This window comes from Molothrus aeneus, chromosome 7 (assembly GCF_037042795.1).
Source record: "Molothrus aeneus isolate 106 chromosome 7, BPBGC_Maene_1.0, whole genome shotgun sequence".
Taxonomy (NCBI): Eukaryota; Metazoa; Chordata; class Aves; order Passeriformes; family Icteridae; genus Molothrus; species Molothrus aeneus.
The window spans coordinates 14,171,735-14,183,917 of NC_089652.1; the positions used below are offsets into that span (position 1 = coordinate 14,171,735).

General features: G+C 39.7%; 1 protein-coding gene across 1 annotated transcript; it reads right to left on the minus strand.

The window, feature by feature from the left end:
- Positions 1–1,077: 1,077 nt before the first annotated feature.
- Positions 1,078–11,671, minus strand: ICOS (inducible T cell costimulator). The gene is made up of 6 exons (XM_066553905.1): positions 11,593–11,671; positions 6,355–6,393; positions 4,000–4,338; positions 2,431–2,540; positions 1,744–1,834; positions 1,078–1,205 (listed from the first exon to the last, which is right to left on the minus strand). The coding sequence occupies exons 1-5, from the start codon at positions 11,669–11,671 to the stop codon at positions 1,745–1,747; spliced, it is 657 nt and encodes a 218-aa protein (XP_066410002.1). The 3' UTR covers positions 1,078–1,205; position 1,744.
- Positions 11,672–12,183: the final 512 nt, after the last annotated feature.

Genomic DNA, 12,183 nt, shown 5'->3' on the forward strand with positions numbered 1-12,183 from the left:
TCTCTCTGCAATACTTCTGTCTATCCAGGTGTTTGTTGAGGAAAACTCTGTTCTTGATGTACCGGCTTATTTCCTCCTTGTCCCTATTTGCCCTATCAAATTTGAAACCAGCCTTCTGTATGCCAGAAAAGCAGGCTGTTTATCTCTCTCAATAGTATCCTCTGACCAGTATTTGGGGTTTTCTAATGTATTACAGAGAGGTTTAGAATCAATGTACCACTCTGGTTCCAGCAGCCCAAAGGTATCTGGCAAGATATGCAGGCTGGATTCACAGCTGGTCATTTATGATCAGAGTTTTGATGCATTTCATATGGAGCATGAAGGATTGATCATTTCATTCATACTGAAGGCTCTGAGCAATTTGAGGCAGGTCAAGTAACCCCTGAACCCTCTGGGGAAGTTGTAAAGATTTCATGTCAAATGGCAAGAGGAAGATAATTGTAATGCAGAGTCCATGAATATCCTGACCATAGGGACTGTGTTGCGTTTGTGCTGCAAGACACGAAAAGGAGAGATTGTGCCTCCTAGTTTAGACACAGATCTTGTAGGTTTGAACTGACCTAAGAGCAATTGCAGCCTTACAATATATCCATTTTGTAATATATTCCTCTGTTAGTAAAAGCATTCAGGATTTCGTTAAATAAGAGGAGCCCCAAGGTGTGAATGGCAAAAATGTATTGACAGCACAAATACAAAAAATGCAGATGCACATAACTGAGACAGAATGTCACAGAGAAGTCTCTGCTGTACTGTCTCAGGTTTTGTCCCCCTGCTAAACTAACCCTAACAAAAGGGCATGTGCAATACAAGGCAATATGGCTGTACCACAAGCGTTGGCTTTGGAGGTAGTCTTTTTTTTGTCTCCAGTGGAAAGTTTATCATAAAGGAGACTAGAAAATAAAAGTTCTTTCTGTAGCAGCACTACAGGAATCTTACATTTTCTTCAACTAAAAGCTGACATCTTTAACTTATTATCATTTCACGTCCGTGAGTCAGTGGATCAAGCAGGGTTCCAATTAACAAATAAGGCTAGAGCAAAACACAGCTCAGAACAGTACTACAGTGGGTGTCACATGACTGAGCACAGGGCCATCATGAGAGCTCAGGGAGGCTGGGAAAGATGGGGAAATGCTAATTTCCCATTGTCCAAGTTCAAGTAGCTGGAAGACTGCTTCCAAAATTTCCATGCAGCAAGGAACATATATCTAGAATAGAAATGGAGAATCAGTTATGTGCAGCACTCATATGTCTGAATAAGTCCAAATTCTGCTTCAGTTCCGTATCCAGACCTGCTTGCGTAGTAGCTTCTGTAGGGCTTAAGTAGCAGAGGAAGCTCCTCATTCTCTGTAGAATATTTGCCCTTAGCCAGTAACACTCATAAATCTAGTAAATCACTTCCCCACAGAGATTTTTGATACCATGCATCATCTCAAGAATCTGAACAAAACAGTTTTGCATCTCTTCCTCATGCGTAAGATCATTGCTTTTCACAGACGTGAAGCAGTGGCATTTCTAGGAACCAGCCTACCGTTATGATTCGAAAGGTTTCCAGAGATTTTGCTTTTAGTTTTGTCTTCTTGCAAGGTGGCAGCACGATCTCCATTAACAAGCTATTGTAACAATCCCACCCAGGCACCCAGCCACCCACCCAGAATCAGTGGCAGACACAGCAAGCAGCTCTTCCCCTCCCAGAGAAAGCCTTGCAGCAGACACAAGCAGAGGTACAGCCAGGCTTTACACAACCTCAGATTCTTGGTTTTTTAGCTGCGTTCACTGCTGCCATGGGCATGTATTCACTGTTGTACTCAAGGGAGTTGGATTCACAATTCTGATTCTGTCAACAGAGAGAAAATGCCATGAATTTATTTTGTGGTCACTTACCTTTGCCACTCCTGCCTTTGTTCATTAAGTAGGGCAGTTATTCTGTTTTCAGTGGGAACATTAATGTCAGAATGGACATGTCAAACTCGCACAGAAAACTTGGAGTAAAACAAACTGAAAATTAAAAACACACATTGCCCAAAAGAATAGCTAATGTCCTTGGTATTTCTTCTTTCCTGAGTAAAATCTAAGTGGTTTTGCAGCAGAACAGTGTTGGAATTGCTTCACTGATGATTGTTTCCCCTTCTTAAAGAAAACTATCAGGTGAACTGCTTACGAAAATATTTTGCTGACCTGTGCAGCATTTCTCCTCTTTCCTTTGGTTCAAAGCCTTTAAATCAAGAAACAATTCAGTCTTAGAAAAATTAAATCTGAGCTACTGTCATAAATGACTTGAATTCCAGTGGTAAACAACTCTGTCTTTTTGTCAAAAAACACAGCACTGCTGAATGAGTATGTGCATGCCCCACTCTCTAAATCTCATTAAATCAATTCCCCATCCATGACCTTTGGAAGAAGGGTTCTGCATTATGTCATATGTTTGCTTACCTTGTTCCTTAAGCAACAAGCCACAACACAGCAGACACAGGAAATGGCAAAAATGATCACGCCAATAATAATCCATGGCACACGTCCAAGTAAAAAGCAGTCCTCCTTATCTGAAGATGGGGAGACAAAAAAAAAGTCATTACTGATAATTTTCTTTTTTGCCTTCTACAGATAACTTCAATTCTTCTCCCTCTTCATATTAATAGATTAGCAAAAGTGAACTCTGAAGAAGGATTTTGCTGAGGTGAATTGTCACCTTGGAAAAGTGTATTCAGTAGGAAGCAGAAGATGGCATTTTTTCAGAAAGAAAGGGGAAACTGTTGGTACACAGCACTGAAAGTGTAGACTGAAAAGAAACCAAGCCAGGCTTGAGAGCATGCTGAGAAAGAGAATTTAAAAAACCAGAAAAATCCCAACCTCCAACATGGTATTTCAGATCTGAACAAGGCTTAAACTTATATGCAGTAAGTACCACAGGTGATTTTAAGGGCAGCCTGGTCGAAAGAAGGGTAGACTTTGGCACCCCCTTCACTGGATGGAGAGGCAAGCTGGGGTACTCAAGATTGCTCTTGCCCAGATCTGGGTGAAAATATGACAGGGTATGAAACATTTAGAAAAAGCTCTGAGCATCTGGCTCTCCATACAAGTGGAAATGGACACTGCAGACAAAACCAAATGTCACAGCTTAATTCTGAGAAGCTTTTTAAATATAGAGAGGATTGAGATTCAAACTTGACTAAAGCACATAATTGCTGTAGCATTTCAGCTTCTTTGTTTATTGCTGGTGTTGGGAGAGAGGAAAAGAAAGCAAGGGAAGGACAGCAGGCAGTACAATGCTGCAACTGAACTGTATGCAGAACCAAGAATTGTTGTGAGCAAAACCACCATTAGCTCTTTCAGTTTCGTACACTAAAGAGTCACTGAATGAAAGCCAGGTCAAAATTAAAACCTGGACAGTTAGTCTTCTGGAGTTAGTCCAAGCCCTTCTCAGTAAACAGCCAAAAACTGTCAACAGCTGTGGATCACTTCTGCTCTAAGAGGGGCCTAAAGCTGAAGGTCTTCACAGAAGTGAACACCATCTTCTTCACGCCTCAATGGCATCCGAGAGTTCCATATACCACTACTAGTATGGTAGTAGTTGTATGATTTTCTTTAATTCTAGGCTTTTGAAGATGGCTCTCAGAATAGATTTTTTTACCACTGGCTAGACCTAATCTTAACATTTATACTCAGCAACTTTAAAATGGACAAGAGAAATTGCTGTTGCAGGCAAAGGAGAGACTGCAGTACTCTAGAAGCTGTAATCAAGCTAACTTAGGTGCCACCACCACCACCCAAAGCTGAGCATAGCCTGCAAAACCTTCACAAGAATATGAATCAACATGGATAGAATGTGCTGAGCAGTGTGCCAACACAGCTGCGCTGTCACCAGCCCCCCCTGCTAAGTAGTTTTAAGCTGCCTTGTCATTAGCTGTGTGAACTCTAGTCACATTCTTCACTGCAGCACAGCTATAACCAGTGTCTACTTATCAGTAAAGTGAGGCGAGGGGAGAAGAGAAGTAAACTTACCTTGGACGTACAAATAGGTTTCTTTCAGACAGCACTCTATGTAAGGAGGGGGTAAGAATATCTCCAGGCAGTATGTATAAACATCAATATGTTTCTTCTCCAGATTTTTAAGAATGAAAGTGGTGCTGCTGCTTGAATTCTGTGTCTGACAGTAGGTGACATTACTTTTGGAGATAATTCTCTCTTTGCTCAAATGGAATGCACAGATTTCCTTTTTTTCACGCCCTTTGAAGAGGGTCATGCTGAATTCACTCACATTTTTGGGGTTGGGGAATGTGAAATTGAAGTTTCCATTTTCAAATTCCACCATCACCTGGGCATCAGAGACATGGGCCTGATCTGAAGACATGAAAAGAATAACTATAGTTACACACATAGCAGTGAAAAGAATCCTTAAAGTGCTAAGAAACTGATTTAAACAAAAAAAAAATGAGCCATGTGATTGTAATTTAAGGCATGCAGGTACTCAGAACGGCCTGGTTGTGAAAAGCATCCCCACAATGAGATACCACTGCATTACTCTGGTTGTGCCAGACATTACTGATAAAATAAATGAGACCTGGCCTGTTACCTGCTCTAAGCCTGGAGAGATTGCTGTTAGCATTAGATCAGTGAGCTTGATAATATTACTTACTGCTAAAGCTACTAAATGGTGAAGTTACTAATAGTACTTAAAATTTCAGTTACTAGAAATTGTTTAATGGCCCCCCTGGACCATACACTGTATATATATATAATCCCTGCCTCAGTGTCACATTGTCCTGTTCACAGATAAAACAAGTAGGACAAAGATTTTATGATAATAACTATCTCTGGTTTATGGTTTGTAATCTGTACCCTACTGAACATACAATTATAAATCGTTTAGATTAGAAAAGACCCTCAAGATCAAGAAGTCCAAGCATTAGCCCAGCATTGCCAAGTCCACCACCAAACCATGTCCTTAAGTGCCACACCAACATGTCTTTTAAATTCCTCCAGGGGTGATGATTCTACCACTTCTCCAGGCAGCCTATTTCAATTCTTGACTACTCTTTCAGTGAAGAAATTTTTCCTAATATCCAGTATAAATCTCTCCTCGTGCAACCTGAGGCCATTTCCTCTTGTCTTGTCACTTGCTACTTAGGAGAAAAGACTGAACCCTACCTTGCTGCAGCCTCCTTTCAGGTCGGTGTAGAAAATGGCAAGTTCTACCCTGAGCCTCCTTTTTTTCAGGCTAAACAACCCCAATTCCCTCAGACCCTCCTTTCCTCAGCTCTGTTGCCTCCTCTGGACCCACTCCAACACCTCAATGTCTTTCCTGTAGTGAGGGACCCAAAACTGGACACAGGATTTGAGGTGTGGCCTCACCAGTGCCAAGTATAGGGTGACAGTCATTGGCCTGATCTGCCTGGCCACAAAGTAATTGACAGAGGCCAGGATGCCACTGGCTTTCTTGGCCACCTGGGCACAAACTGGCTCTTGTTCAGCTGGCTGCTGGCTAGCACCCTCAGGACCTTTACCAGGCAGCTTTCCAGACACTCTTCCCCCACCTTGTCAGGCTGCCTGGGTTGTTGTGACCGAAGCGCAGGACTTGGCACTTGGCCTTGTTGAACCTCATGCAATTGATCTCGACCCATTGACCCAGCCTGTCCAGAGTCTTCCTGTACTCTCACCTAACACTTCCACCTAACCTGGTGTTGTCTGCAAAGTTATTATGACCTTCAATTACCCTCATAGAGGTCATTGATAAAGATATTAAACAGAACTGGCCCCAAAACTGAACCCTGGAGAACCCCACTTGTAAGCAGCCACCAGCTGGATGTAACTCTATTCACCACCACTCTCTGGGCCTGGCGACCTAGCTAGTTTGATGATGTAGATGGTACTTTAAAATGGGATGTGAATCCCAAGCTCCTACATGACTGCCTTAACCACAGGACCTGACTTGTCTTTGTGGAATAGATAGTGATTTGACACATGGCATTTCAACCTAATTACTTAGATGGCTATGGTACCTTTATTGCTCAGATAATAAAAGGCGTAGAGGACAAATGTTACTCTGTGTGTGCATCCACATGCAATCCAGAAATCACATTTGATCCTCCCAAAATCTCTATGAAAAGCTCTCAGATGTTGTGTGACTCTCATTTTACAAACTTCTTGGAAAAGGAAAGAAACTGAACTGACCAGAGATGCCCCACTACCTCACAGCTTGACTTTGTAAAGTCAGCAACCAATAGCACAGAAAACTCGGTCAGACAGAAATATGTTAAAGTGTGCAGGAAAAAAATTAGTTTTTTTCTTTAAGGGCAGAATTTTCTGATGTAGAAAAGCTTTTAAAACTGTAAACCAAATTAGGCAAGTGCATCTTACCTATATTTTTGCATGCACATGATGAGCAGCTGTCCACTCCTGAAAAATACAACGTTGTTTTCTGTTTAAAATTTAAGAAGAGCAATGCAAGAACAGGGGGTTAACCATGCAGTGTTGAGATGCTGAAGCTATTTTATAATTTGTATCATTATCCTATCTGATCCTTTCTATGCTACACTCCAAAGTCATATGATATAAGAATGAAATATAAAAATCAAAGTAGAAAGAAAATGCTCAAGACAAGAGTTTATGTTGATCATACATATAACATTCACAAATTCTTAAAACACCTTTGCAAAGTAATACATGTACTTCAGGAATAGAACCGACATGAAAGTAAAACTTTTTCACCAAGATACTGAAGAAATCTGCCTGAAATAAAAAAGTATATATTTGATTTCTCATGGGTCCTGATTTTGCAATAAGCCAACATTATACTTTTCCCAGACTAAAGTACTCATTTCCATCAATGTTTGTTCTGCTTCCCCGACTGCTTGACACAATACCAAAGCATCTTATAATTATCTGGATCATGTTCCAAAACATACATAAAGAGAACATTCAAGCAATGCATATGGTTTTGTTCCTTTTCCAATAGCAACTTTTTCTCTTATTGTTCGTAAGTGATCTTCGTTACAGAATACTGACACATTTTTAATAATTGTTCTGGTTTTGTTTTTTAAACTGCTGCCTCCATCACCACACACTATGGAAGCACTTTGATTTGTATGTCAGTACTGGCAACATAGCAGAGTTTGGTAGTGTTTCATCTTTTTGCAGTGCCCTAAAATTAAATGTTCAGACAGATAAACAGAAAAAAATTCTATCTGCCATTCCTGTTTTCTGGTAGCCTGAGTAAGTTCTTCAGATGCTGCTTAGAATGAAATATATCTTCATCAGGATTTTATGACACTAAGGAAATACAGGGCAAATACTTAAGGACTTTGGTGCGCTGTCCTATTTGTGTTACAGCTCCATGGTAGTCTAGATAGATCCACACAGAGTAGACCCCCAGGTGTGCCAGGTATTGCACTGATAGCATGGTATAGATAATCTTTTTTTTCCAAGGCATCTGTTATCTTTGACATTAACCTGTAAATGCACAGGAACAGAGGATCATTCTCTTTTGGGTACCTTTGTATGATCTCAACTCTTTCAGTCTTTTAGTGCTCATGTTTTTTCCTTTTTTGAATTCTTGCTCCTCAGTTACTGCCATTGGCAAGGGCACTGAAATAAATGATACTCATTTAAGATACCTTTAGTGTGACACACAAGCTAATGGACTTCTGGAAGACACTTTGTGATGCTCTGTTAGAGAGCAGTAAAAACTGTTATCCTATCTTGACTGATTTACCATTTCCCTAGTCATCAAATTCTCCCTGGTTTAGTGTGCACAGTCAGCACCCTTATCTAATTCTGTGACAGTTCTAATATCTATACTTCTCTCAGGACTATTACTTAAGTCTATGATACCAGACAAGGTATTTAGCATCTTGTACCACTGATGTGAAGACACAGAGAAAACACACAGCTTGCCAAGCCACAAGTGAAACAGAGCTCTAGAACCACTGAAAACACAGACAAAAAGTGCAAGCCCTTAAAATTTTATATAGTCTGAAAAGATGAAAGCAAAGGTCAAATAAAGAAATAATTCTTGATGACTTATATGTGGCATGATGAAAGAAAACAGTTGCTATGAGAAAAGCATTTGAGATAAAGGTCATTTAAAATGCTCTGTAGTTTGACATCCTGTAGTTCAGTAACACATAACTTTAAAATTTGGCCAAACACCCAACAAATTATTTAGGGAAGGGAAGAAAAAAACAAATGTACAGCCGAAGTTAGGGAGCATGATGAATGCATAAACTTATCTGATACTTTTGAGAAGCACCTACCTGAAGGTGAAACATCTACATTTGTCACTGATCATCTGAGAGGAAAGGCAGAGGCTGACTCTGTCAGGGCAGCTACAGAGCCAAGCTATACCATATTCCTTCAATGTCTCAGAGGAGCCTGGGGCAACTCTCTTCTGAGCACTAAAGTAACAACTTCAGATCTCTTTTCTCGGTTTGTCTCTGAGAATAGTTCAATTTCACTGTTAGCTAATGAAGTTGCCCTTTCATAACATGTGGGTTAAAATGTTTGCCAGAGATCATGGTTTTAATCCTTGTTTTTAATGAAAAGGGGCAGAGAGAGGTCATTAAGCATTTAGTTCATGTGACCTTGTGTCAAGCTGAAAGATTGTTTTGTATTCTCTCCAACTCAGAAGCCTAAAATGATTGTTTTCAAGGAACACTCAGTAAAGTATTTCTCTGAATGAGCATTTTGGTAAATGTGATGCAATTAGTATTCCTCTGAAACAAGTAGCCATAGAGAAGAGTGTGCTTAGCATAGGATAAAAGCAGCACATTTTAAAATTAGATTAACAGTGCCTGAGATTAAAACACAAAAATGTCTAAATGGATGACCACAATGGGTGAGAGCTGATATAAATTTCCAATCACTAGCTATTCTGCATCAGCTCCTAATTTGAATGCACTTGCTGAATACTAAGAAGTTGCTCATTCCCCTTCCCTGTGCCTGACTGCTGATCTTCTGTGCCCACTTGTATCCATTCATTCCTAGTTAATCATATGGACCTGTAGCACTCTGTTGTTAATGGCTGTACATATTTGGGATGTTTCTTGCCAAGCTCCAGTCAGAATGAATGTACATTTAGTAGGATGTGAGATAGGAACCTGGGATTTAAACATCCAGTAATATTGAGATTCCCTGACTAATTCTCCCTAATTCTACCTCAAAAATATGTGAATAAAAGTCTACATTATGGTATTGTTGAAATTGAACAGAAGAATTTCACTGGTTCAGCAGTAAAAATGCTTAGTTTTGGCCGAAAGATTCCTTTTTGTTATTTTTCATTAAAAATTATTATTTTACATATAAAGGTTTGAGAAGAGGAAACAAATCTTTAGTTTGTTTCCTAGCAGTGTCACAATGTGGAGTTGCAAGAAGTTGTTCCTGGCTCACCTGATGTGAAGCAGAGTGCCAAGACAAATATTGTGGTTTAGATATAAATCAAATATATTAACATGTATGAAAGCTACATCTTGTTATGTTAAGCTCTGAAGGAGAGCTTGTGTGTGTGTACATTTCTGTATAAGTGTATTTACAGTCATGTACATTTCCACCTCACTTTCATTTTTACTGCAGCAGGAAAGCCTTTTGGCAGAAGTTTGGGAATTTCTGTGGTAGTGTGCTTGGATACTGACGCCAATGGAAAGTGTGTTATTTTCATTTTAATGGGATTGCAATTTTGAGCTTTCTAGCTATTCTTTGGCAGACCCAGCACTATTTGAAGACATAGAAAAAACACCATTACACATTTTGGTCCTAACAGAAGTTTTAAAAACACTTTCAATCACTTTTCAAGCTTGGGGTTTAGGCCAGGAGAATAGAATGATGCTGCTTTGTTTTCTTGCTGTTTGTATGATCTGCCCCAGCTCTCAGAAAACTAGCTAGCTGATGAAAAGAACAAGCACAATTTCACTTGTGTGTGTTTGCCTCTGAAGATGAGCAAGGAAATCGCAGATCCTGCCTTTAAAACAAACATATTTGTTTTGTTCATATTAAATGCATAATGAAACTGCACATAGCTTTTAAGCTGCTATAGTTTCGAACTTCCAAGGCACTCTGAAAGATGACACTGTCAATTTAGTGTCATTAGTCCTATGCCTAAAACTAACACATTTCTATCTTTCATGACCCAGGATTAACTGGGGAAGGAGTGCTTGTGGGCAAAGCAGTAATGGCCCAATTTATTCTAGGAAGCCATCTTTAATCTGAATAATTTCTATGGTATAACTTATGATGAGAAATGCTGAAATTCATATAAAACATACCCTGAAAGAATAGCCAGTGCTGATAATATTTCAGAAGCCCTTCTAAAAATCGCCACGGTTTCCTGCTGTATTGACACCAGGAGATCAGTGGGTGAAGAGTGATAATGCTTTGCAAATGTTGGTGTGCCAAAGCTCATGTGCAGTTTCCTAGCAAGGGCCTCTAGTGCTATGGAATCCTGCCTCCAGCTCTCTACTCCAAAATCCCATTGCCTACATTTCTCTGCGGGCAACAGAGACACTCCCTGCTCTTATGAACAATTTCTTTATCACAATTGTGTTATCAAATCATAATGCACATATGAACACATATATATCACCTCCTGTGACCTATTTACATCCAGAGGTCACAAGTTATGCTGAGAACACTGTAAAACAAAGAACATGAGAGATACCATTTCTTCTTACATGCAGTCTCTTTCTCTTGTCATCTCTTTTGCCCAGTCTCCTGCCCAAATCCTATCCTCCACATTTGAAGGAAAGGAGAAATGCTGGTATCAGACAGAACAATTATTTGCACCCTTAAAATTACAGTATATTTCTTCCCATGAGGAAAAGCTTTCTAGATAGCTTCAGTCATGTGTAAAAGCATGCTGGTCAGGTATTCGTGCTAAATTGACTAGATGTAAAGTAGCCAAACTGAAAGAATTTTTTGTTAGTAGATTTAGGAACAACTTTCCAAGGAGAACTCTCTTTAGAGATACTGATTACAATTACTCTTTCTTGTGATTTCCCCCATCTTTTCAATCTATCTGAAAACTCATCATCCATGTTTAAGGCTGGACTGAAATTGGTGCTGTCACTGTGCACCTTCTCAAACACAGCATAGGAATTCCATGCTTCCTTATAATTCTGTGTTTCAAGCCTGCACCGAAATGATCTCATCTACTTTTCCATGCCATATACATTTTTCATTGTATAAAAATTCCCTGCTCAAATGAGAGCAGGTTTAATATTGATAACTTGGTTTCTCTTTATTATTCACCATCATGCTGCTATGGGATCTTATATCCATCGAGGGAATCTGGCTTATATCCATCAAGGGAAGCATTACAATCTCAATAGCTAAAGGGTAACACTGAGCAGATGAGCTAAAGAACATAAACAATGTTCTTGCAGTTTTTAGTTTCAGAGCAAACATTCCTATGCTGGCAGGAATTCTCTTCCCACCAACTCTAGTGATATTGAAGTTGAGAGCAGTCTTTATACAGCCAATACCCTCCATTACCTTTATTCCTCTAACCCCTTGCTATCATGCCTCATCTACTATCTCCCATCATTGGCTAAGTCATATTCTATAGAGACACCTACTGCACGGAGAATAATCAAAAATGTTACTCACCATACAGGGCTTCAAACTGAAAGCAAAGGACACAGAAAGTTACAGCAACTGCCTTCATGCCTGCCTGACACAGAGGCATCAGCCTTCTGTCTCCTATGAAGATGGGGAAGAACACATGGGTAGAAAAGGAAGTGGTTTGTGGGCTCTGGCAAAAACTGTAAGATAATCAGAATGACTTTTTAATTTAACATTTGTCCCCTGACTATGTTATAGCTATGTCAGCATTAGCTGTTGCAAATACCTGGTTTAATGCTGTATTTTTTTTCCTATCTAATGGTTTGTTGTCACAGACAGGAGGATGAAAACTTTCTGACATTAATTTTGATGTTCACTTTGCAAAGACTGATTTCTGGTAAAGTCTATCACAATAGAGGCTGCAGTCATCTGCAGTAAACTTCTGCAGATGGCCCATGGTCAGCAACTAATATTAACTTACAGTACATATATATTTGTAACTGACAACCTGGTTTCTCCCCACCAGTTTCAACTGGTTTTACATAACTAATGCTCTTGCTCTATGTGGAAACCACTAGTTAGTGGGGTAGGAGTCTCTCATGTGTCCTGGTCCTGAAATCCATATGAAGAACATGG